The following is a 27,680-nucleotide window of genomic DNA, read 5'->3' on the forward strand; positions in this document are numbered from 1 at the left end:
GCTTGAGTTCTGCTTCTGCCCAGGTACAGGGATGGGGAGAAGTGTGCAACTGGGACCACCTCTTCGGTACCTTCTTACAATTCTGGCAGAGCCTTTGATATATATCAGGTGTCTTTTTCCAGATGCCAGTAAAAACACTGCTGCTGATAGAGCATAGAATAGAGAATAGAAGCCCCAGAAAAATATGCACCAAAGCCACAGAGAGCTGTTCACCTAACAGGACACACAATTTTCCAGAGGTTGAAGCGCATTTAAGGTTAACCCACAGACTCTTTAGTGCCACCTTGTGTCCAGTTCAGTATGGAAACATTCCCAAAAGCTCACCATGGATCTGTGGAGCCTCAGGCTCAGGAGGAGTCACCAGGGAGTGTGGTGAGGCAGTCCGTAGTCCCTTTTGCAGCAGAACATACAGATGAATTCTTCTAAGCCTCAAGTTAATGAAAACATGCCCATGGACAATTATGACGAATCTGAGAAGGGATAAGGAAAATATGCCCAATTACATATCTTAAAAAAAATTGCAAGAAGCTTCCCGGTGGCTCAGAGCTGGAGGAAAGGAGAGCAGAAACAGACTCAGGGTGGAGGATTTTACTAATAAGTTTTTGTGAAGAGATGTAGTGGTGGTGGTTCATTCAATTCATAAATAAATTGACAGGGAAAAATCAAATGTCACTCTATCTGTGAACAAAAGACTTGGTAGCAAGAAGACAGCATTTGCTCAAATCGCATCTTGGGTCCACATCTTCTGTCTGCACCAGCCCCCAGGGAAAAACCATCATCAAGTCCCATTTACTTTCAGCAGAAGTGTAAAATCACCAAGCTGTCTTTCTCCCTGTTTCTTCTAGGGTTTGAATTTTTTGAAACAAGTGCCAAGGATAACATTAATGTCAAGCAGACATTTGAGCGTCTTGTGGATATCATCTGCGACAAAATGTCCGAGAGTTTGGAGACGGATCCGGCCATCACTGCCGCCAAGCAGAACACAAGACTCAAGGAAAGCCCTCCTCCGCCACAGCCCAACTGTGGCTGTTAATGTCCCCCCCCACAACATACACACAGGCAGCTGGAGGGGGCCCATCACCAACCAACAGCGTTTATAAATGGTCGATTAACCTTCATTTCTACTGCCTAGTAATTACTTGAGGGAAATCTTTGATGTCAATGGCTCATACGCATTCAATTCGTGGAAGATTTCCCGTGTTAATATGTGGCAAATATGTGATCTCAAATTTGTAAGGACTATCCATCTATAAACATCTGATATTTGCATGTAATTTGTTACTCGTCTTTGTAGGCTCTTTTTGTTTCAGATTTCTTCTCAAAATTAAGCTACTGCTGGGACCTCAGACTGTAATTTCACTACCACTGAATTTCGTGCCTCGGGTTCAAATTTGTGATTCACTTGTAAGGATGATAACCAAGGAATTGCTTATATGGGGCTGGGGGTGGGTGGGTGCGGGTAAGAGGAGATCTCAGGAGCCCATCATGGGTCCCATCAGTTTAACTGTTCAGGAAATGTGTCTGGTTTTCAGTCTTACTAATAACTAAGGAGACCACTGACTATAAAGAAATAGGAATACTGTATTTGAAACTCTTGCAAATTTTCTTAGAGATTAAATCTAGTTCCAGTTTAATCCACCTTCTTAATTTAGTTATGTACATAAACAGTGGCCCTAATGCAGGGCTCTTGGTGCCACTATTTCTGCCCAATGTTTGGAATATTTGAGGACAGACAGACAGAATGATAGGCATCAGCTCAAGGCATTACGTAAGAAGGCTTTAAGCCAAGAAGAGTAGGAATGGCTGCAGACTTCTCAAAGGACTGACTTTCCCCATTCCTTAGTAACTGCCTCCCACTATACACACACCATCCCCACCGGCTTTCTGGAACCATCACTCAAGCATGGAATAGAGATGAATTTGAAGTTTGTTAGAGCCCCTCTTCCTGTGGGATAGACGCTTGCTTCCACAACCAGTGCCTTCTGTTCACCCCTCACCTTACTTCTTTTACTCAATAGATTAATTTTTAAAAATCCCAATGGCTCTAAAGTTGAAGAAAAGAATTTTTATCTGTAGTCTTTTTCAATCCCATTGTTCCCAATTATAAAGCATCTCCATCTGCATTCTGTAAGTTTTACAGGTGCTTACCTTACTGAGAGAACACTCTTTAGAGTTAAGAAAAGTTGAACCAACACTTTAGGACACCAGAAGCAATTGAGTGGGGACAGGGGGAGAAAACCATTCAAATACCCTCATTTTTTTCTCCCAGATTTTCTAAGACCATCTGAGAATAACAAGCCCCCAAATCTCACCAGCTGTTCTAATTGAGCTGCCGAAGGAAACTGGCATCCTTAACAGTGCAGTGTACTAGACTTGAGGAAGGCAGCAGGCACAGACTGGTGGATTTAGAAGGACAGTTTCATTAGGGTGATTTTTCTTGTTGCCCTGCATTGGTGGTTATGTTCAAGAATTTTTTTCCTCTTTCCATAACTAGACACAGTTCCTGGGAAAGTTTTGGGTATAAGTCTCTGGAGCAAGGTTACTGGTAGGTAAGTGTGTTGTGGGATAATAACCATCTCCAAGTCAAGGAACTAGGTTGTATACATTATTACTAAGTTAGATGAAACTTACAGAAGAGTACATGCGAGATGTTTTCAACAAACCCAGGTCATTTCTCACCTTGAGCTTAAAACCCATGCATTTGTAATTAGTCTCCACTTTGGCATCCTGCAAGGCAGGCCTGAGTATGTTTTACATTTTAATAGACCAATGAACTTCAAAAATCGCAGAACTTTCAGTGAAGGGCAGGACAAAGCAAGGGTGGCAAACAAAGCAGACCAGTTTGCAACAGAAGCCTATTTGCATGAAAAAACAGTATTTCTGTAACCAGCTCAACATGTGGGCAGGATCAAGGTCAAAGTTGTTAAAACTCACTTGTTTAATTTCGTATGAAACAGTGAGGCCAAGAAAAGTTTCCTGGCCTCTGAGTCCCATTCCCATGTATAATGCAGATGTCAAGGACTTAAGTATGATGTTCAGAGGGCTCTTACAAGCCTCTTCCTCTATGGAGTATTGTATAGGGGCAAGCAAAATCAAGGTGAGAAGAGTGGAAGGTCAAGAGGTGTGTTTTACTTTTGTGTAAACCCCTTCCCTGAAGACATCATTGCAAATGACATTAATGACATTAATTGGCTCTACAACCAAAAAACGAAGTCAGAAGCCTATGTCACATGTAGGTGTCAGGCATGCCTATGCTGAACTACTTTAATTCCAGTCAGGGAAGCATGAGGGCAAGTGTCAAAGCCAAAGAACTTTGGATACTTTCCGTTTTCCAGCCCTCATTGGAAGTGGATGAAACTTCCTAGTTCATTCTCTGTTCCAAAGCTCCCATGCTGGTGTGAATTTCACTGAGAAGTTTCCAGAATGGATTGTCACAGAGCTCAGGTAAATGCACACCTACAGTCCTGCTATAAAGCTTGTGGGAAGAGAAAACTCTCTATTCCTCATTTCATGAAGAGATTTTAGTTTTAAAGTTAAATTTTTGTTGTAAGAGGTAAAGCCACAGTGTGGTTTTCTTGTCATCAAACTATTAAAACTTGTAGCTATGTAACTGCAAGGTTTTTGTAGCCTTTTTGCACCAACACACACACATATACACACTTAACCTCCTACATTGTCTCCAACCCCCACTACAGCCTAAATAACGGCCAACTATATTTGTATTTTAAAGATGAAGATACCTTAAAGTACATGCTTGTGTAAATGTGTACACTCTTTAACACCCATCTTCTATTGTATGATTCAATTATTTTTCAAGAATGAATTTCTCTGCTGCCCACCTTCTCACCACCCTCACCCCTGCAGTTTTTTAGAGACAAAGCCTGATTGTTGAGCAAATACTTCCAAGAGCTTTGGTGTTGGTACCTTCCTTTCCATTCTTCATGCAATTGAAAACCTAGACTGGAAAATTCTGCATGTATTCAGCGACCATCAGAGTGGATGGGCATTTGGTGTTGGGGAATGTGAATGGATGTAAAAGGTGCATGACCTTTCTGAAGTCCTAAGATGGCAGTTTAAGTGCCACATCCCATGGTTCAGGAACCCAAGAACAATTGCTTCTGAACGGTAGCTCAGTTCATTGCTGCCTCCCTCTCCTCCTCCCTCTCCCCTTCCAGAACAACTTCTACTGCCTTGGTGAACCTGTCAGTAGATTCTAAGAGTTCCCGCTGAGGTTCACTTCAAGTCAGTATCCCTTTGCTGCCTGGTAACTGAGTGCTAAGATTGTTATCTCTCAGGTGAGCGATGATGCCTTTAGTGATGCCTTCAGTCATAGCAGAAAACTGCCGCATGGTTATGATAAATGTGAAGCATAAATTCTAAAAATTATAACCAAACTACTCCAAAACCCCCATCTACCCAAATACATAGTGAGTATGGACACTGCACCTACTTCACTCTTATCCAGATGAGTTCCAGTCCTTTTGTTGAGCACATGACTCCTTTTCCAGGGACCAATTCAAACTAATTCTATGTCTATGCTGAACGCAGACTTTCATGTATTTTTTAAAGTAAAATATTCCATTATCAACTGAACTTCCATAAAGCGACCTGAGTTTCCAAGTGTGGTAGTGTGTTCCCAGAGGCTCATCATGATGGGCTCGGGTTGCTGTGTATCTTAGTGCACAAGGAGGATGTTCTCTGCCTCCTGAGGCTGACCAGGTAGCATTTGTCAGACTGTATTTAAAATGTCTCCAGACTCTACCAAGCTCTCTCAAGGCTGAGGTAACCGCTGCAGGTGAAAAACTGTGAGCTAAATTTGACCGTGTAGTCAGGACTAAAACCCTTTCCAGACCAAAAAGTGTTAAACATTTGCATCTACTGTTGGAATGCTCAACCAGGTGGTGTTGGTGAGGAATACTTAGGAGGTGGCCTTTCTTTTGTCTGAAGGTTCCTCTCTCTGTAACTTAGGGACATTGCATGACTGGTAACTCAAACCTTCTGTTACTCTGTGTGTATGCTCACCCAGTGTGCCAGGTCAGGGTAGCATGTGAGCCGCTTGACCCTCGTGGCCTTTTTCATCACCCCAGCCCCCACCAGAAGATGCCACCTCCACGACACAGTTTCATTTTGCCCATTTGTGTCGACTACCTACACTTGCATGGTTTCCTAGTAAGTTGGGGAAGTCCTTCCACTGAGCTGAACCAGTAGGATCAGCTTTCTGGATTGCTTTGTATTAAAAGTCATTTTTTGACCAAAGCCCCTTAAAGACATAAACATGTTTATTATTCGGGAAGGAATTGGAATAAATTGGATCAAAGACAAAGTTTATGATGCAAGAAACAAAACAAAACCTGTTCTCCCTATAATGTACCTACAGGGCTCCAGATTATAGAAATACAGGAAATACAGTATCCCCTAAGAGGGCAGCAACAAGGTCCAGGGAATTTATCTAAAATATATGTACCTATTGCTATTGCTATTTCATGAATAAATGTAGTTTGTCTGGAACACCTTTACAGAAATGCTTGACACTCCAGCAAACAAATAATTCCTTTTGGTAGATTTAAATATTTACACTTGGGCCACCTACATGGTGTTGTCCCTCTACACACACACACACACACACACACACACATCTTTTTATAAAGGGAAATTTTCATATATGGTGCTTTCTCAGCACCAGGGAAAAAGGAGCTTTTGCTGTGTGCCAACTGTAACTAAAACATTTTGTTTAAAAAGATCTACAAAATAGATACTTTACACTGATTTGTATGTTTGCACATATAATTTTCGTCAAAAATAGAGAAAAATGCATTTTGCTAATGTTCTAGACAAAAAAAAAAGAGTTCAAAACCTCTCTCAGAACACCTAGCTGGGAGACAAACTGAACTTTCCAGTTGTGGTTCTCTTTTCCACTTCCTGATACTATTTTTCATTACAGTTTTTAAAGCAGTTTCCTCTCACTGAACGACAGGACTAAGAACAGGAGATGAGACTCAAAATTTCACCATTTACCTGCCATCAGTACCATTATTGGTGGAGTTTCCACCAGTCAGTATCTGCTGAAGTGAGGTTGGTGGTTTACCTGTGTATTTTCATTCACTTGTGCTCGTACTTTCCTTCGTAGTGGACAACTGAGAGTTGGCTGTGGGTTGTTATTATTATTATTATTATTATTATTGGCCATATTTCCATATTCACGTTTGGGGTAGGGATTGCTTAGGTTCACGAATGCTGTTCTTAAGGGCACAAATGGAATATGAGCCACACAGGCACCCAGCCTTTCAGGGATGTGAGCGTGACATACACCTGTCTAGTGGTTCCATGCTCCTCATACAAGTGAAACTGGGAATTGTTTGCTGTGTCAGTAGGATGGTTTTCCCTGCATTGTTTCATCAGCCCTAGGATGTATGCTAAATGAAAACTTCCTGTAATTCCTGTTAATATATTGTTGATGTCAGACGTGATGTGATACCGTTGGACTGTCCAAATGTACAACTATTTAATGGTGTTTGTGGAACTGAAATGTCTTAAATGTTGCATGAAAATATGTTATAAAAATAGACTTGTTTTCTATTTTTCAACACCTCATAATTGAGGGTTCATGGGCCAATAAGTGCAATATTTAATGACTTACTCAGTGTATATAAACTAGCGTGAAAGAGTGAATTATAATGAATGTGTGAGATGCTTTGATGGCTGTGTAACTTATTCAAATTTTTTCTTGTAGCTGTATTTGTCTAGTGGTGCAATTTATACAGTAAATATACCTTATTGGTGTCATGTGAAACTCCTCCGTGCCTATTTCAAAGTAATTTTTTTCCTATAAAACCAAACACTTAGTATCTGCAAATATATGTCAATTTTGCGCTTTAGAATTGTGGATTTTATTTTTAAGACAGAATGGATGTTCATTTATTTTATATAGGCATTCCTTTCTTAAATCCAGAAATCTCTTAAAAGAAGCTAATTTAGATACCTAAGAAAAAATATGCACATAAGGTAAAGTCTTATTTATTCTTCTCAGAAATGCTGATTACGTGTTCTAAGAATTTTTCTTCTTGCATTTGTGTGTTTATTTTGTTGTTCAGCCTTGTATTTTGTTTGCAAAGTGAACATTGTCAACCCTGGGGATTCTAAAATATTGATGTCTTTTTAAGTTGTAGTTAATATTATATTCACTTTCAATTCTCAATTGTCCACACTGGTGATATAGGAGAAACAAAAGTCAAAATTCTTAAGTTGCTTTGGTATTTCGACAGAAACTCCTAAACTCATCCTCAAACCCCCTTGGTTAATCTTGTAATTGGTGGCCTAGGACTTAAGTGAGATGCAAAATTTAAAAAAAAAAAAAAATAGGCCTGGGTGCTGGATTACTAAAAACTCTTTAAGTGTTTATTTATATGAAATTTGAAGTGGGTCACCTACCTTAAATTCCTATCTGCCATTTTAACTTTAAAAGTAAAGCACTCATTTTAATACTGTGCTTTGCCTTTTCATTTAGTTAGCAGAGTAAATCATGATACCATTAGGAAGAAAGGTTATGACTTGTTCACTTGGTTTTAGATAACTTTGGCCATCTGTACATCATAAGAAGCCTTCCACTCTTTCTACAGCAGTGGCCTGAAACTGACAGGTGAGGCTGTGCCAATCATATTAAATGGCTTTGGGCTACCATCAGTAATGTGTGGCCCTATTTTAAAGATGATAGCATGAAATTTGTACTCAGTTCTCAAACTGACTGAAAAAGTCATGTGAATGTGGGAGAAGCAGGGAGATTATGGATGACTTTGTGCCAAATTAAAAAAAAAAAAAGATAAACGTAAGCATGTGGCCAACATTAGAATAATAATTTAAGAGTGTGTTTAAATGTTTAGTCAGTCATCACCATTACTGAATACCAAGAGCTCAGTGCTGTGGGAATCAAACAGGGAAGAGCTGTGGTTCCTACCCCTAATAAACTGAAGAATGAGCGGGGGCGGGGAGGAAATACCACGATATTATGTAAATGCTAAATTACGCACGGACATAGGAGCATAGAAAATGAGGGACCTCCAACAACTGGAACATTCAAGAATGTGATCCCAGCAAAAATTTGATAATGAGATTTTGCCAGACAATAAATGGGAAAGGTAACCTTATGTTCCCTGTGAATGAAAAGGTGACGGTGGGGGCAGCTCAAGATCCTTGTTTTTCGGTAGAGAGCCCAGCTGGCCCTATCAACACCTCTCTCGGGCTTTTGTCCTCATGAAGAAGACAAGCTGCAACACTGACACAGTCCTCTGTTGAGCAGCCCCAGACTGCACAACAGAACACAACTGGCTTTAAAGTCACATTAGAACAGCTGATTTAGACATCTTGCCCATGCACCAAACCACGAAACATTGCGTAATCCAATGCCAACCAGAAAGATGTATGCCCAGAGATTTTCCTGGAGTTCCATGTTTCCCATCAAGGGTCTTGGGAAATGCACAGGTGAAGACCTGCCTTTGTAACCAGGCACTTTCTGGCTCCTCAGTGACTATACAGGGGAGCTCTTCTTTAGAAACTCTTGAGTAACAGCTTAGTGTTTTCATATAGTGATTGTGACATGTAGTTGAAAACTAACAGCTGCACAGCAAATATTGTGACTCTTTATGTTTCCACAGGAGCTCTTGTCTGGGTTTAAAGCTACGAAGTATTCACATTGTGAAGTTTTCTTTATTGAAATTAATTGTGTAAAAACAGTATGTGCTCTATTAGGTATTAAGTTTATATGTGAATTCTATATAGAAAGTGGTTTTTGTTCTTTGGCTTTACTCTGGTTTTATTTTTTGGAGATTACAATAAATATCTAAGAGACGACTATATTCATGAATTTCTCAGCCTTAGTCTGATGAATTTTTCCATTTCCTTTCAATTGTTGTTATGGTCCTAGGATGCCTGTTTCCATTTCTCATTACCTTCCTCTCCTGTAATCCTAGGGACAATGATGAGCTTGAACTGAAGAATGCCAACACATTTTTATTTTAGCCTATGGTTTTCTAATGTGGATTTGGATTTAGGCATTGGAGTTAATTCTAATATATGTAATCTTTGAAGGTAAGTACTGTTTAGTACATGAATGACTACATTCCAGAGTCCTAAAACTCTTGGTTGTAGAACCAAGAGTAGCTATCAGCGTATTCAAGTCACCTTTTCTACATGGTCACTATTTACCCTGCATCTGGAGTTCAGGGTCCAGTGATCATACGGGTATCCTACTAGCACAGTCTAGGAACACCATGTGTATGGGATGTGTAAATAGTGGGTCTGTTTAATGTGTGGCGCATGGTATAGTAATGCTTCAGATGCTGTACAGCATCTTGGTCTTGGACCTTGGGGCATGCTGAAGCATCCTGCCATCAATCTATTTGCAGCACAGTAGATCTAGTAATTCAAGATCTCTTAGTGATCTAATTGTGCTATTAACTCTCTTTCTGGATATTTTCTTCTAAATGTGTTCCCGGGGCCATTTCCAGACTCTTGGGTAAGTAGAAGCCAAGTGAAGACACAGGAATACTCACATGGGTCCACATGGGTCAAAATACCTTCCTAAACCAAACTCAGTGATAGGAATCTTACCTACCTGGGTACACAAAACTGACAGCATACAAATCAAGGAAAACAAAATAAAACAAAACAAAATCCAAAGGTTTCCAGTTATTGTCAACATTCATATGTAAGATGTATTCTTTGACCCTCCGTGAACTCATATAGTTGTAATAAAAGGAAATTTATAAGTTAATATGAATTACCAACAATTAATTAATGTAATATTCCCTAATATGTGCATCTAACAACTGAACATTAGGAATCTGTTTCATTTGGGGGCCCCTGTGTGGCTCAGTCAGTTGAACATCCGACTCTTGGTTTTGGCTCAGCTCGTGATCTCAGCATCATAAGACTGAGCCTCTGTTGGGCTCTGTGTCAGTGTGGAGTCTGCCTGAGATTCTCTCCTTCTCCCTCCGCTCCTCCCCACCCCCTACTGATGCACATTCTCTAAAATAAACAGAATCTCTTTTTTAAAAAAAATCATTTTAAGAGGTCTCATCAAAAACCATCTTCCTTAAAATGTTTGAAATACATTTTTTAGATAATAGTCCTCTGCTCCCAAGATAAAGAGGTAAAATTCTTGCCACTGTAAGATCTCAAGAGGATTATACATGCTTCCTGGTGATTATGAGGTTAATGGGGACAAACCAGTTCCAAAGGTTTTAGCAGAAATTCCCTCTACTTTCACCTTACTACCTTAGTAATAACTGCTGAGTTTGAATAAATTTAAAAAATGAAGCTTCTGTGTGACTCTTTGTCAATGGCATCAACAAGGTAGGCATGAGAAGAATATACCTGTTACTCTTGGAAGGTGATAGGCTTCCTATAGGACTCAGAAAAAACATATTCTAAAGAAAAGGTCTCATAATAGGCTCTGGTCGTTGGATACTTCCTTTACAACAGTCACTCTTTGGATATCTTACTTCACCCCACAACCACGATATCCAAAGACTCATTAGTCTAGTGGAGAGGTAGACTTAGCTTCCCAACTTTTCTTCCTGATCTATTTATGTCCACAGTCCTTTAACACTGGACTTTCTTGCTTATGAATTCTAAGCTTCAGACAGTTTCAACTAAAAACTGTATTCTCCATTTTTTCATGTTTTGTCTATCCCTTAAAACAATTTTACTGATTACCTTTCTTCCCCTCAAAGGGTGAAGACAACAAACGGAAGGCAGGTATTGGGAAAAAAATCTGAATTAATGTTTCAAAATGATATCTTAGGTAACAATTAGAGAACAATTTGTTAAGTGCCAATAGAAGGTATGCAGTGAAAGCACAAAAGGGGGACATTTAATCCAGAATGGAGGCAAGGAAACTGGAATGTTCTTAGAAGGCCTACTCAATGAAATGAGTCCTGAGCTAAAATATACAGGAGTTAGTAGGGGCAGAGGGGAAGATTGTCCCTAACAGAGGGAGCAGCAAATGCAAATGAGGGAGGTATCTCAAAGCATAGTGTACACATACACCAAAGCCATTCACAGAGGTGATCACGGGGTGGAAGAAAAGGAGAATGAGCCCAAGGCTGAGATCATTGACACCTGCCTGAAATGCTTTCCAAGTCTGGACTTCATCCTCCAGCTATGAAAAAGTCTCGAAACAAGAAATTAGTTCCATCAGATTTGAGTTGTGAAGAATCCTTCAAATGGCAATATGCGAAATGGACTACTAGGAGACAATAGTGCAAACAGAACAAGTTCTAGAAAGGCATTATAATTATCTACACTTACATGCCTCAATTAAATATGGCTTCATACGGTGGAAGAGTGGGGAAAACATGACTGTTCTGTTTAAAAGGTAGGTAGGTAACGGTAACCAGTAAGGTTCTAATGGGGTGACAACTAGAAATCAAGGGTGATGCTGTGGTTTCTGGCTCAGCTTATTAGGTGTTAGTGTCATTAACTAAAAGAGAAAGTATGGGCTCTTGTGCAAGAAAGAGATAATGCAAGGTCTGGAACTCGCCTTATCTCACAGATACACTAAACCTACACTATATAGGAACATCATCCTCTGAAAAAAGGGCAGGCATCTAATTTAGCACACATCAAGAGGCCTTCTGGGTCTTCTCTGGGGACTTAAGCCAGTGGGCACCATCTTGGCACACTCCCCTCTACTACTCTACCTCACTGCAATCTCCCTGATATTGCCCTGTGGGACCCTTATGGAACCCTGTGGGTCCCACAGGGCTGTAACCATATATATATGGTTTTTTTCCATTATGGGGATCCTAGAAGAAGGAAGGGACAGGAAGCGTATTTGAACAAATAAGAAGTAAAAATTCACCTAACCTCAAGAAGAAAACAGACATCCAAATCCAAAATCCCCAAGAGTTCCAAATAAAACAAACCCAAAGAGAACCACAGCAAGACATATAATTAAAATAACCAAAGTTAAAGACAAGAGGAGCATCTTAAAAGCGCAAAGAGTTGGGACGCCTGGGTGGCTCAGTTGGTTGAGCAGCTGCCTTTGGCTCAGGTCATGATCCCGGCGGCCTGGGATCGAATCCCGCATCGGGCTCCTTGCTCCACGGGGAGCCTGCTTCTCCCTCTGCCTCTGTCTGCCATTCTGTCTGCCTGTGCTTGCTCTCTCGCCCTCTCTCTCTGATAAATAAATAAAATAAAATCTTAAAAAAAAAAAAAAAAGCGCAAAGAGAAAAAGCCAATTCTTATGTATAAGCAGCAGATTTTTTAGCAATAACTCTTAGGACCACAAGAGCAAGGCATGATATATCCAATGTGCTGAAGCCAAACAATATAAACTCTACACTGCAGTTATCATTCAGAATGGAAGGAAGGAGAGAGTTTTCCAAACAAAATCTGAAGTAGACTACCACTAAACCTACAAGAAACATTAAAGACATTTCCTCAAGCTGAAAATAAAGAGTGCTAATTAATAACAGGAGAACATATTAAAGTGTAAATCCTACTGGTAAATATAAGTATGTGGTAAAATTAAAATACTCAAATTTTATAAAGTTGGTAGATTAATCATTTATAAGGTTAGCATGGAGACTATAAAACAAAAAGTAACTGTATAAGAATAAGTAAGAGATATACAACATTTAAAAAATGTAAAATGTGGCATAAAAAGTAAATATGGAAGGTAAGATTAACAATGGCAAACATTCTGTGCATTCAAACTTAAGTTATGGCTTAAAATAGACAATTATAAATATAGGTCACTTTATTAAAGCTTCATGGTAATCATGAAGCGAAAACCTACAGTAACCACACAAAAAAATAAAGGAATCTAAGCACATCACTACAGAAAACCATCAAATTACAATAGAGAGCTAGAAAGAAGATAACAATAGATGAACTATAACCAGCAGTTAGTCAAATAGCAGTAAGAACATACTAATCAGTAGTAATTACTTTAAAATGAATGGACTCAATTCCTCAATTAAAAGACCTATGGTAGAATTCTGGTCCATGATGGTGACATAGGAAGACCTGAACTAACCTCTTCCGTGGATATACCAAATCTGCACCTATCTGGTGCAGGAAGTGAAGCAATTCCTCCTAACGAACTGAGGGCTGACCAAAGAGCTTCTGTACAACTAAAGACAGAGACCAGACAGAGAATGGCAAGAGAGACAAACACATGGTAGTGAACAAAATCCCTAACCCTGATGCTGCAATTATAGAGGGGAGAGATATCACTGAGGGACCATAAGGATATTCATCTGCTTTGGGGCAAGGAAAAAAAGTCACAGTTAAGAAGGGCAACCAAAGTACACAGGAACCAGGCTTAGAACTCTGCTGAACAATGGGGGAGTTGCTGCAGCTCCCCTTAGGGGAGGGACTGGTGAGTAACCATGGTTCATGTTGTCCTCTACGTTGTTCATGGAAATAGGAACAGGGTACAGGCATCCTAGCTGGCCTGCAACCTCTGCAAGGCCTGAGCTCTATTACACACCAGCTCCAGATGATGTGGGGCACAGGGAAGAAAAACTGCAGTTTAAAAGAGCAATAAGAATAAAAAGGATCCAGCCTCAAAACTCCAAAAAATCCCGTGAGGGACCCACTGAAACTTTCTCTGGGTCAGAGGGACAGGTGAATGTCACAATTACATTCCCCACTCCAACTTGATAGCATGAACAGGAGCAGAGTCTGAGTTCCCCACCCAGCTTACCACTTATGTAAGCCCCAGGACCCTAGTGCACACCAGGATATGCCATCCAACCAAGGTGGACCTAGTGCACTGTATGTGAGACAATACTGGTCAGGACTCACTATAACTCCAGCCATCTGGGAAAGGTGACACAAGTGCAAATGACCCCAGAATACCCCAGGATCACATCACCTCAATTTCCCAGCCCCCCCTCCCCACACAAAACAGCTGGGAAAGCCTGGCTGGCAATTGCTTCAGGTCCACCTACCACATCAGGATGCCCCCCCTCCCCAACACAGTGACCTGAAAATCCCTGGCCTGTGCCTGCATCAGCTCCAGTCATTTACCAGACCAACTGTATGCAGTGTGCCCCAAGTCACCCCAGCTGGCACCCACTTCAGCATCAGCATTCCTGCCAGGGCACATTCCTTGCAGAGTCCCAGGGTCACCCTGACCCACACCCACTCCATCTTCAGCCATCCCACGTATGAACAGCCACGAACCCCTCTCCACCCGCCACAGCACCAGACAGTAAGCCAAAATTATAAGACACACAGAGTCTCCATGGAGAATCATACACAAGGCCATTCCTTCAGGTTTGGGAAAGTAACTAGTTGTTCCCCTTATCCACAGAAACAAACACAGAATGTTGAGTAAAATGAGTAGGCAGGAACATATCCCAACAAAAAAAAAATAAGACTAAACCTCAGAAAAAAAATGAAAGGAAATGGAAATAACCAATCTACCTGATAAAGAGTTCAAAGTAATGGTCATAAAGAAGTTAACCTGACTGAAGAGAGAAATGAATGAACTCAGGATGAGAACTTTAACAGAGAAAATATAAAAAAGAACCAATCAGACTTGAATAATACGATACCTAAAATGAAAAGTATACTGCAGGCAGTCAACAGTAGAGTAGCAGATGCAGAAGGACAGATCAGCAATCTGGAAGACAGTGTAATGGAAAGCATTCAAGTGAAACAGCAAAAAGAAAATAGAACTGCAAAAATGTGGACAGGTTAAGGGAGATCTTGGACAACATCAAACAGGCAAACAATATAGGAAGGAGAAGACAGAAAAATACAGAAGGAGAAGACAGGAAGGAGAAGACAGAAAAATATAGAAACATTATCTGAAGATAGAATAGCTGAAAATGTTACCTGGGGAAGGAAACAAATATTTATGTATAGGAAGCACAGAGAATTCCAATCAAGATGAACCTAAGAATGTCCACACCAGAGCACATAATTAAAATGTCAATGATTAAAAATAAATGGAGAAGGCAAACAGTACGGAAAACAATATGGCTATCCCTCAGAAATTTAAAAATAGAGCTACCCTGTGATCCAGCAAGTACAATACTAGGTATTTATCCAACGAATACAAAAATACTAATTCAAAAAAATACATGCACCCCGATGTTTATAGCAGCACTATAGACAATAGCCAAATTATCAAAATAGTAAAAGTGTCCATTGCCTGCTGAATGGATAAGGAAGATGTGATATATATGATTATTATTTGACAAAAAAAAAAAAAAAACACCAAGAGAGAGTGAGAGAGAAATTTTGCCATTTGCACTGACCTGAATGAGCTAGAGAGTATTTTGCTAAGTAAAATAAATCAGCCAGAGAAAGACAAATACAATAGGATTTCAATCATATGTGGAATTTAAGAAACAAAACAAATGAGTGAAGGGGAGAAAAGTAGAAAGGAAAACCAAGGAACACAATCTTTACTGTAGAAAACAAACTGGTGGTTACCAGAAAGTAGGTGGATAGGGAGATAGATTAAATAGGTGATAGAAAGGACTGCACTTCTTGTGGCTCATTTGGTTAAAGATCTGACTGGTTTTCAGCTGAGGTCATGATCTCAGGGTTGTGGGATAGAGCACCAAGCTGGGCTCTGCTCTGGGCATATAGCCTGCCTAAAATTCTATTTTTTTTTCCTCTCCCTCTGTCCCTCCCTCACCCTCTTTCTTCCTTTAAAAAAAAGAAGACAGGGTGCCTGGGTGGCTCAGTGGGTTAAGCCACTGCCTTCGGCTCAGGTCATGATCTCAGGGTCCTGGGATCGAGTCCCACATCAGGCTCTCTGCTCGGCAGGGAGCCTGCTTCCCTCTCTCTCTCTCTCTGCCTGCCTCTCCATCTACTTGTGATTTCTCTGTCAAATAAATAAATAAAATCTTTAAAAAAAAAAAAAAAAAAGAAAAAGAAAACAAAAAAGAGTGCACTTGTTACGATGAAAACTGGGTGATGTATCACCCAGTGATGAATCACTATATTGAACACCTGAAAATAATATTACAGAGTCTATATGAATTAACTGGAATTTAAACAATTTTTTTTAAAATGGGGTATCTGTAAAGCTATCTGCTGATTTTCAGCAGAAACTTTGCAGGCTAGAAGTGAGTGACTGGTTATATTCAAAGTGATGAAAGGAAGAAACCTACAACCAAGAGTACTCTATCTGGCAAGATTATCATTCAGAATTTAAAGAGATATAAAGCTTCCCAGAAACCATTAAAGGTGATTATCAGCACTAAACTGACCTAAAAGAAATAAAGCAATCTATTTAAGTGGAAAAGCAAAGGTCATAATTATACATAAGAAAGTAATGAAAGGAAAAAAATTCATGAGTAAAAGCAAACACATAGTAAATGTAGTAGAGGAATCACTTATAGAACTAACATGAAGGTTAAGAAAAAAAAACCCTAAAACTACTAAAATAAAATTTATCTAAAAAATTAGTTATGGGGAGTAAAAATTAAGTTTTTATAAGAATGTGTTCAAACTTAAGCTACTATCAACCTAACATAGACAGCTATAAAGACAGAATGTTATATATAACTCATGTTAACTGTAAATGAAAAGCCTGTAAGGGATACACAAAAATTAAAAATGAAAAAATCCAGCATGAAACCAAGCAAAATCATTAGCCACAAGGAAAGAGTAAGGAACAGAGAACTACCCAAACCACCAGAAGAAAATTAACAAAATGGCAATAACTAGATGCCTATCACAATTACTTTAAATGTATATAATCTAAATGCTCCAATCAAAAGTCAAACTGACAGAATGAATTTAAAAAGAAAAAAAATAAGACCATGTATACACTACCTACAAGAGACTGACTTCAGACATAATGACACATACAAACAAAGTGGAGGAATGGAAAAAGATACTTCCTTCAAATAAAAGAAAGGGAGGGAAAAAGCTAACAATATATCAGAAAAAATGGATTTAAAACAAAAGACAAAAAAGCTTTTAAAAATGATAAAGACATCAATCCAACAAAAGGATAAAATAATGTTATCTATGCTCTCAACACTGAAGCACCCAAATACCTAAAGCAATGATAACAGAAATAATGGAAGAGACTGACAGTATACAATGCTAGTACAGGTCTTTAATACCCAATCTATATCAATAGATAGGTCACTGAGGCAGAGAACCAATAAGGCAACAGTGACTTTGAATAACACATTAGACCAGACAGATTTAGATGACTACAAAACACTTTAACCAAGAACAAAAGAATACACATTATTTTCAAGTGCATATGAACACTGTCTAGAACTCCTATGTTATGCCATGTAACAAGTCTCAATAAATTTAAGGAGGTTAAAATCCTATCAAACATGTTTTTAGACCACACCTGTATGAAAATAAAATCAACTGTAAGGGGGAAAAAATGGGGGAAAAAATGACTAAACCATGTGCACTGAATAACCAATAGGTTAATAAAGAAGTCAAAGAGGCAATAAACACATGGAGTCAAATGAAAATGAAAACCCAACAAGTCCAAAATCTTTGGGATGCAGCAAAAACAGGTCTAAGAGGGAAATTTAAAGTACTACAGGGCTATCTCAAGAAAGAAGAAAAATATCAAATTCTTCTACACTAAAGAACTAAAAGAACTAAGAACAAACCAAGCCCAAAGCTAGCAGGAAGAAGGCAATAATAAATTTCTGAAATAAATGATTAGAGACTAAAAAAATCAATAGATAAGATCAATGAAATCAAGAGCTGGTTCTGTGAAAAAATTGATAAACCTTTAGCCATATTCACCGAAGGAAGGAAGGGAAGAAAAGATGGGGGGAGGGAAGGAAGGAAGAAAAACCCAAATAAATATTATCAGAAAAGAAATAACTACCACCACAGGAAACAAAGGATTGTACGAGACTGCAATGAAAAAATGTATGCCAACAAATAGGACAACCTAGAAAGAAATGGATAAATTCCTAGATACATACAACCTTCCAAAACTCAATCAGGAGAAATAAAACATCTTACCAGACCAAATACTAGTAAAGAAACTGAATAAAACAAAACAAAACAAGAAAAAAAAAAACCTCTCAACATACCAAAACCCCGGAGCAGATGACTTTACATGCGATTTTTATCGAACATGTAAAGACGACTTAAAACATCCTTCTCAAACTATTCCAAAATATAAGAGGAAGGAAAGCACCACATACATTCTACATGTCCTGAATTATCCTAATACCAAAACCAAAGACTCTACAATTAAAAAAACAAAAAACAAAAAAACAAAAAACCCTACAGCCCAAAATACCTAACAAACACAGATGCCAAAATTCTTAAGAAATTATCAGCAAACTGCATTCAGCATTACATTTAAAAGATCATTCCCCAACCAAGATCAAGTGGGATTCATTCTGTAATGCAACTATATTTCAATGTTCACAAACCAATCATTGTGAAATACCTCATTAAGAAACTAAAGGATTGGGTGCCTGGGTGGCTCAGTGGGTTAAAGCCTCTGCCTTCGGCTCAGGTCATGATCCCAGGGTCCTGGGATCGAGCCCCGCATTGGGTTCTCTGCTCATCCGGGAGCCTGCCTCCTCCTCCTCTCTCTCTCTCTCTGCCTGCCTTTCTGCCTACTTGTGATCTGTCAAATAAATAAGAATCTTTTTAAGAAAGAAAGAAAGAAAGAAAGAAAGAAAGAAAGAAAGAAAGAAAGAAACTAAAGGATTAAAAAATCCTACTGTCTCAAAAGACATCTAAAAAACATTTGACAAACTTCAACTTCCATCCCTAAAAAAACTCTTAATGCCAAAGAGGTAAAAGACCCATACTCCAAAAACTAAAACTAAACAGAACAACAACAACAAAATGCTCTTGGAGAAAACAGAAGACAACACAAATGGAAAGACATATCATGCTCATAGATTACAACTAGCAGTATTGTTTGATTGCCCATACTACTCAAAGCAACCCACAGATTCAGAGGTATTCCTATTAAAACACAAATAGGATTTTCCCTTGAACCATAACAGATAACTTTAAAATTTGTATGGAATCACAAGAGATCCTGAATAGCCAAAACTATCTTGAGGGGGGAAAAAAAAAAATGAAGCTGGATGTGCCAAAATGGGAGGTTTCAAACTATATTACAAAGCTATAATAAGTAGAACAGTATGGTACTAGTACAAAAAACAGACATACAGTGGAACAGAACAGACAGCCCAGAAATAAACCCAAGCTCCTATGATCAGCTCTCCTATGAAAAATGAGGCAAGGATATACAAGAGGGAGAAAAAGACTGTATCTTCAATAAATGGTGCCAGGAAAATTGGACAGCCACATACAAAGAAATGAAATTAGACAAATATCTTAAACCATATACAAACATAAACTCAAATTTGATTTAAATTGATTTAAACCCAACATGTTAGACCTGAAACACTACCTCCTAGAAGAGAACATAGGCAATAACCTTTTATCAACCTTATCAACTTATTTATGGATATGTCTCCTCAGGCATGGGATGCAAAATAAAAAATAAATTATTGGGACTACACCAAAACAAACAGCTTCTGCACAGTACTTCGCTGTAAACCACCAAGAGAACAAAAGGGTATGTTTACTGAATAAGAGAAGATACTTGCCAATGACATATCTGATAAAGGGTGAATAATCAAAGTCTACAAAGGACTACAACTCAACACAAAAATACAAGTAATCCGATTTTTTAAATGGCAGAAAACCTGAATAGACATTTTCCCCCAAAAGTCATACAACAAAAAGCTGCTCAACTTCACTCATCAAGAGGGAAATGCAAATCAAAACCACAATGAGATATCACCTAACACAAGCCAGAATAGCTAGTGTTAATTTCACCCCACTGTGGTTGGAAAAGATGGTTGGTATGATTTCTGTCTTCTTAAATTTATTAAGAGTTATTTGGTGGGGGCACCTGGGTGGCTCAGTGGGTTAAGCCTCTGCCTTCAGCTCAGGTCATGATCTCAGAGTCCTAGGATGGAGCCCCGCATCGAGCTCTCTGCTCTGCGGGGAGCCTGCTTCCTCCTCTCTCGGTCTGCCTCTTTGCCTACTTGTGATTTCTGTCTGTCAAATAAATAAATAAAATCTTTTAAAAAAATAAAAAGTGTTAGTGTGGATGCAGAGAAAAAGGAACCCTCATGCACTGTTAGTGGGGATACTAATGGGTACAGGCCCTGTGCACAACAATATGGAGATTCCTCAATAAATTGAAAATAGAAATGCTATACAATCCCCTAATTCTACTTAGTATTTACTCAAAGAAAATGAAAAGAGTAATTAAAAATAATATATGCAACTCTATGTTCATTGCAGCATTATTTACAATAGCCAAGACATAGAAGCAACCCAAATGTCCACAGAGACATAAATGGGTCAAGAAAATGTAAATACACACACACACACACACACACACACACACACACACACACACTATTCAACCATATAAAAAATGAGATCTTGCCATTTTCAACAATATGGATGGATTTAGATGTTCTTATGCTAAGAAAAAGAAGTGAAACAGATAAAGACAAATACCGTGTGATTTCACTTATATTTGGAATCTAAAAAGGAAAACTACAAAAGCAGAAACAAACACATAAATAAATAGAATTCATGGTTGCCAAAGTGTAGGGGGGAAGCGGAAAAATGGGTAAAGGTAAGTGGGAGGTACAAGCTTCCAGTTATGGAATGATTAAATTATCGGGATGAAATTTACAGCATAGGAAATATTGTCAATGATACTGTAATAGTTTCTGTGGTGAGAGATGGTAGCTACACTTGTGATGAGAGCATAGCATAACATATAGAGGTATGAATCACCATGTTGTACACCTGAGGTTAATTTAACATTATATATCAGCTATACTTCAATGGAAACATTTTAAAGACATATAAAGGCTGCATGGAATTTAAAAAAAAAAATCCAAGACCAATCTATATGCTGCCCTTAAGAGACCCACCTGAAATGTAAAGAAACCCACAGACTGAAAGTGAAGGAAGGGAAAAATATACTCCATTCAAATAGAAACCAAAGGAAAGTTAGTTAGCTGTATTCCTATCATGCAAAATAAACTTTAAAACAAAGGCTGAAATAAAAGACAAAGAAATGTATTACACAAGGATAAAGGGGTCAATTCAACAAGAGAATATAACATTTGTTAATACTCATCACATAACAGAAAAGCATCTAAACACATAACGCAAACATTTACAGACCTAAAGGGAGACAGAGACCACAAAGCAATGGTAGGTGCCCCCTAATACCCCACTTGCACCAACGGATAGATCATCCCAGTTAGAAAATCAGTTAAGAAACATGAGCTATAAGTGACACATTAGACCAGGTGACCCAAATACATATACACAGAACAAAGGATTATTTGTTCCTTTCAAATGCATATGGAACATTCTCTAGGATAGATCATGTTAGGCCACAAAATAACTCTTTCTTTTTTTTAAGATTTTATTTATTTATTTGACAGAGATCACAAGTAGGCAGAGAGGCAGGCAGAGAGAGAGGAGGAAGCAGACTCCCAGCCAAGCAGAGAACCTGATGCAGGGCTCGATCCCAGGACCCTGGGATCATGACCCGAGCCGAAGGCAGAGGCTTAACCCACTGAGCCACCCAGGTGCCCCCACCAAATAACTCTTAATAAATTTAAGAAGACAGAAATCATACCAACCATCTTTTCCAACCACAGTGGGGTGAAATTAGCAATTAATCCCAAAAGGAAACTGGCAAATCACAAATATGTGGAAATTAAACAACATGCTACTGAACAAATAATGAGTCAAAAGAGACATCAAAAGAGAAATTTAAAAATAGAGTGAGTCTAGGGCACCTGAATGGCTCAGTCAATTCAGTGTCTGCCTTTGGCTCAGCTCATGATCCCAGGGTCCTAGGATGGAGCCCAGCATCAGGCTCCCAGGGAGCCTGCTTTTCTCCCTCTCCCTCTGCCTCTTCCTGGCTTGTGCACTCTCTCTCTCTCTCTCACACACACACACACTCTCTCTCTCTCAAATAAATAAATAAAACCTTTTATAAAAAATAGAGTGAGTCTAATGGAAATAGAACAAACCAAAACTTTCAGGTAGCAGCTAAAGAAGGTGTAGGAGGAAGTTTATAGTCAAAAATGCCTTCAGGGTGCCTGGGTGGCTCAATCATTAAGCATCTGCCTTCGGCTCGGGTCAAGATCCCAGGGTGCAGGGATCCAGCCCGCATCGGGCTGCCTGCTCGGTGAGGCGCCTGCTTCTTCCTCTCCCACTCTCCCTGCTTGTGTTCCCTCCCTCTCTGTCTGTCTGTCTCTCTCTCTCTCTCTCTGTCAAATAAATAAATAAATAAATGCCTGCAATGAGAGTGTTAAAAAATCTCAAATAAACAACTTTACTCCTCAAGAAACTAGACAAAGAAGGACCAATGAGGTCCAAAGGTAAAAGGAAGGAAACAACAATGCTCTGAGAGGAAATAAATGAAATACAGACTGTAGAGACAACAGAAAAGATTGATGAAATTAAGAACTAGTTCTTTGAAAATATAAAACTGACAACCATTTAGGTAAACTTGTCAATAAAAAAAGGGGGGTCTCAAATAAAATCAGAAATGAAAGAGGAGACATTACAACTGATATCACAAAAAAATATAAGGGATCTAAAAGGTTAATATGAAAAACTCTAAGCCCTAAAATTGGACAAGCTGCAAGAAATGGATAAATTCCTTAAAATATACAACCTATCAACTGTGACTCATAAAGAAATAGAAAATATGAACAGACAGATTACTAGTAAGCAGATTGAATCACTAATCAAAAACCTCCAACAAACCAAAGTTCATGAACATATCGCCTCTCTGGTGAACTCTACAAATACTTAAAGAATAATTAATACCAATTCTTCTCCAACTCTTTGCCCCCAAAATAAACTCAAAAACCCTTCCAAACTCATATTATGTGGCCAGTGTAACATTAATACCACAACCAGAGACACCACATCCACACACACAAGTTATGGACCAATATTCTTGATAAACATAGATACAAAAGAAGTTTACTCTAACATCAGGAATAAGAGAATGATGACTACTCTGAACCATCTAACTGACACAGAGCAGGTCCTAGCCAGAGCATTCAGGCAAAAACAAAACAAAACAAAAAATAAACAAAAAACAAAAAACAAAACAAAACAAAAAACCCCAGATATCCTAATTGGAAGGAAGAAGTAAAACTGTCACAATTTGCAGGTGACAGGATACTATATATAGGACACCATAAGGATTCTCAAAAAACAAAAACAAAACAAAAAAAAGAAACCTGTTAGGTCTGATAACAAATTCAGTTATGTTGCAGGATACAACTATCAGTATACAAAAAATCCATTGTGTTCCTAACCAGTGACAACTTTCAAAAAGAGATTACCAAAATGGTCTCATTTACCACTGCATCAAAAAGAATAAAATACCTAAGGGGGAAGGAGCAAGATGGCGGAAGAGTAGGAGACCTAAATTTCATCAGGTCCCAGGAATTCAGCTAAGATAGTTATCAAACCATTCTGAACACCTACAAACTCAATAGGAGATCAAAGAGAAGAGCAGCAATTCTAGGAACAAAAAAGAAATTACTTTCTGCAAGGTAAGTCGTGCTGAGAAGTGAATCTGAGGTGATACACAGGAAGAGACCATGGTGTGGAGGGCAGATCCTGGCAAGCGGTAGAGCAGTGGAGCACAAAATCAGAACTTTTAGAAGTCTGCTCCATGGAGAGACAGCGCTCCAGAGGCTAAGCAGAGGGTGGAATCCTTGCTGGGTCAGGTTCCTCAGGGGACACAAAGAGACCAGGGGTGTCTGAATGTGGCAGAGCTCCCAAGTATCAGAGTGAGAAGCTGGCTGCAGAAATGGAGCTGAGGAGGGGATTCTCAGCTCAGGGTTACCTTAAATCATGATCTGAGGCACAGAAAGGCCACTACTCTTTGACCAAGGACAGCACAAGAGGCAGAACCAGAGAGACGCTCTCCTTCCTCTCCTGGAGGGTGTGGCACAGGAGCATGCTGCAGGAATCTGCTGGGTTTGGATACTACAAACAGGGTCGTGTGCCAAGACAGAAAAACACAGTCACAGGCTAGGTGAGCAGGGAGCAACGCTGGAGACCAGGGAGACAGGAGGGATTGACTACTCTCCTCTGAAGACACACTGAGCAGTGGGGCCCTGAGCTCTCAGCAACTCTAGGTCAGAGATTGGGAGGCCACAATTTTCATTCCCCTCTTCCAAAGCTGTATAGAAAGCTTAAAGAGAGCAAAAGTTCGTGAGAGCAAACTGAAGCAGATAACTTGGCTTGGCCCCTGGCAAGGGTGGTACAATTCTGCCTTGGGCAAAGACATTTGAGAATCACTGCAACAGGCCCCTCCCCTAGAAGATCATCAAGAACATCCAGCCAAGACCAAGTTCATAGATCAGTGAGACCTGCAGAACTCCAGTGCTAGGGGAATACAGCACATAGAATTCATGGCTTTCCCCCCATGATTTAGTCTATCAAAGTTATTTTTAGATTTTTATTTTTTATTATTCTATTTTTTGCATTATTCCTCTTTCCTAGTTTAACCTATCCTAGTTTCCTAGTTTAACCTATTTATTTTATCAATACCTTTTGTATACACATAAGTTTTTCCTTCTTTAAAATTTTGGGATACAGTTTCTTCTAACAGACCAAACTATACCATAAATCTAGAGCATGGCTTTGTTCTAGTCACCCACCTGATCATACTCTCCTTTTTTTTCAACCAACTTATCAATTCCTTTTTAATTTTCATCTTTCCAGTCATATTCCATCCTTATCTTTCTATATATATGTTTTTCTTTTTATAAAATTTTGGGAAGCAGTTTCTTCTAACAGACCAAAATACACTCAAAATCAAGTATGCGGCTCTGTTCTATTAACCAGCCTGATCATATTTATTCTTTTTTTTTTTTCCTTTCTCCCCTCCTGCACCCCCCTGCCCTGCTTTTGGGTCTCAACTGGTTGGTTTAGTGTATACTTTTCTGGGATCATTGTTATTCTTTAAGCATTTTGTTCTCTCATTCATCTATTCTTCTCTGAAAAAAATGAAAGGCAGAAAAACTCATGCCCCAAAAAAGAACAAGAAACAGTACTGACTGCTAGGGATCTAACTAATAGAGATATTAGTAAGATGTCAGAATTGGAGTTCAGAATGATGACTATAAGGATACTAGTTGGGCTTGAAAAAAGCATGGAAGATAATAGAGAATTCCTTTCTGGAGAAATAAAATAAATAAAATCTAACCACATTTAAATAAAAAAAAGTTATTAATGAGGTACAATAAAAAATCGAGGTTCTTACTGCTAGGATAAATGAAGCACAAGAGAGAATTAGTGATATAGAAGACCAAATGATGGAGAACGAAGATGCTGAAGAAAGAGATAAACAACTACTGGATCATGAGGGGAGAATTATAGAGATAAGTGATAGAATAAGACAAAACAATATTAGAATAATTGGGATCCCAGAGAAAGAAGAAAGAGAGGGGCAGAAGGTATATTGGAACAAATTATAGCGGAGAACTTTCCTAATTTGGGGAAGGAAACAAGCATCAAAATACAGGAGGCACAGAGAACTCCCCTCAAAATCAATAAAAATAGTTCAATACCTCATCATCTAATAATAAAATTTATAAGTCTTAGAGACAAAAAGAAAATTCTGAAAGAAGCTCAGGACAAGAAATCTGTAACAGACAATGGTAAAAACATTAGATTGACAGCAGACCTATCCACAGAGACCTGGCAGGCCAAAAGTGACTCACATGATATATTCAGAGCATTAAATGAGAAAAATACACAGTCAAGAATACTATATCCAGCTAGGTTATCATTGAAAATAGAAAAAAAAACCTTCCAGGAAAAACAAAAACTAAAAGAATTTGCAAACACCAAACCAGACCTACAGGAACTATTGAAAGGGGTCCTCTAAGCAAAGAGAGAGCCTAAAAGTAACAAAGACCAAAAAGGAACAGAGATAATATATAGTAACAGTAACCTTATAGGCAATACAATGGCACTAAATTCTTATCTTTCAATAGTTAACCTGAATGTAAATGGGCTAAATGTCCCAATCAAAAGACACAGGGTATCAGAATGGATTAAAAAAACAAGACCCATTGATATGCTGTCTGCAAGAAACTCATTTTAGACCCAAAGACATCTCCAGATTTACATGCTAATGGACATCAAATGAAAGCTGGGGTGGCAATCCTTATATCAGATAAATCAGATTTTAAGCCAAAGAATATAATAAGAGATGAGGAAGGACACTATATCATACTCAAAGGGTCTGTCCAACAAGTAGATCTAACAATTTAAATATCTATGCCCCTAACATGGGAGCAGCCAATTATATAAATCAGTTAACAAAATCAAAGAACCACATCAACAATAATACAATAATAGTAGGGGACTTTAACACCCCCTCACTGAAATGGACAGATCATCCAAGCAAAAGATCAACAAGGAAATAAAGGCTTTAAGGACACATTGGACCAGATGGACATCACAGATATATTCAGAACATTCCATCCCAAAGAAACAGAATATACGTTCTTCTCTAGTGCACATGGAACATTCTCCAGAACAGATCATATCCTGGGTCACAGATCAGGTCTCGGTCAGTACTAAAAGACTGGGATCATTCCATGCATATTTTCAGATCACAATGCTCTGAAGCTAAAACTCAATCACAAGAGGAAAATTGGAAAGAACTCAAATACGTGGAGGCTAAAGAGCATCCTACTAAAGAATGAATGGGTCAACCAGGAAATTAAAGAAGAATTGAAAAATGCATGGAAACAAATGAAAATGAAAACACAACTGCTCAAAATCTGCGGGACACAGCAAAGGCTGTGCTGAGAGGAAAGTATATAGTGATACAAGACTTTCTCAAGAAACAAGAAAGATCTCAAAAACACAACCTAAACTTATACCTAAAAGAACTGGGAAAATAAGAACAAATAAAGCCCTAACTCAGCAGAAGAGAAATCATAAAGATTGGAGCAGAAATCAATGAAATAGAAACCAAAAGAGTAGAACAGATCAAAGAAACCAGGAGCTGGTTCTTTGAAAGAAATAATAAGATTGATAAATGCCTGCCCAGACTTATCAAAAAGAAAAGAGGAAGGACCCAAATTAATAAAATCATGAATGAAAGAGGAGAGATCATAACCAACATCAAAGAAATACAAATAATTATAAGAACATATTATGAGCAACTATATAGCAGCAAATTAGACAATCTGGAACAAATTTATGCATTCTTAGAGATGTACAAACTACCAAAACTGAACCAGGAAGAAATAGAAAACCTGAACAGACCCATAACCAGTAAGGCTATTGAAGCAGTTGTCAAAAATCTCCCAACAAACAAGAGCCCAGGGCCAGATGGCTTCCCAGGGGAATTCTACCAAACATTTAAAGAAGAATTAATACCTATTCTCTTGAAACTGTTTCAAAAAATAGTAATGGGAAGAAAACTTCCAAAGTCATTTTTGAGGCCAGCATTACCTCAATCCCAACACCAAAGACCCCATCAAAAAGGAGAATTACAGGGATGCCTGGGTGGCTCAGTTGGTTGGGCGGCTGCCTTCGGCTCAGGTCATGATCCCGGCGTCCTGGGATCGAGTCCCACATCGGGCTCC

General features: G+C 38.8%; 1 protein-coding gene across 2 annotated transcripts in view; it reads left to right on the forward strand.

Moving 5' to 3' along the window:
- The window catches only part of RAB3C (RAB3C, member RAS oncogene family), a 296,308-nt gene extending 287,451 nt beyond the window's left edge, over nucleotides 1-8,857 (forward strand). For both annotated transcript variants that reach the window (XM_059175041.1, XM_059175040.1), the window contains exon 5: nucleotides 846-8,857. In XM_059175041.1, coding sequence (XP_059031024.1) covers nucleotides 846-1,033 — 188 coding nt within the window. In that variant the 3' untranslated portion in view covers nucleotides 1,034-8,857. The remainder of the gene's footprint in view (nucleotides 1-845) is intronic.
- Nucleotides 8,858-27,680: the final 18,823 nt, after the last annotated feature.

The sequence above is a fragment of the Mustela lutreola genome, chromosome 5 (genome assembly GCF_030435805.1).
Source record: "Mustela lutreola isolate mMusLut2 chromosome 5, mMusLut2.pri, whole genome shotgun sequence".
Classification (NCBI taxonomy): Eukaryota; Metazoa; Chordata; class Mammalia; order Carnivora; family Mustelidae; genus Mustela; species Mustela lutreola.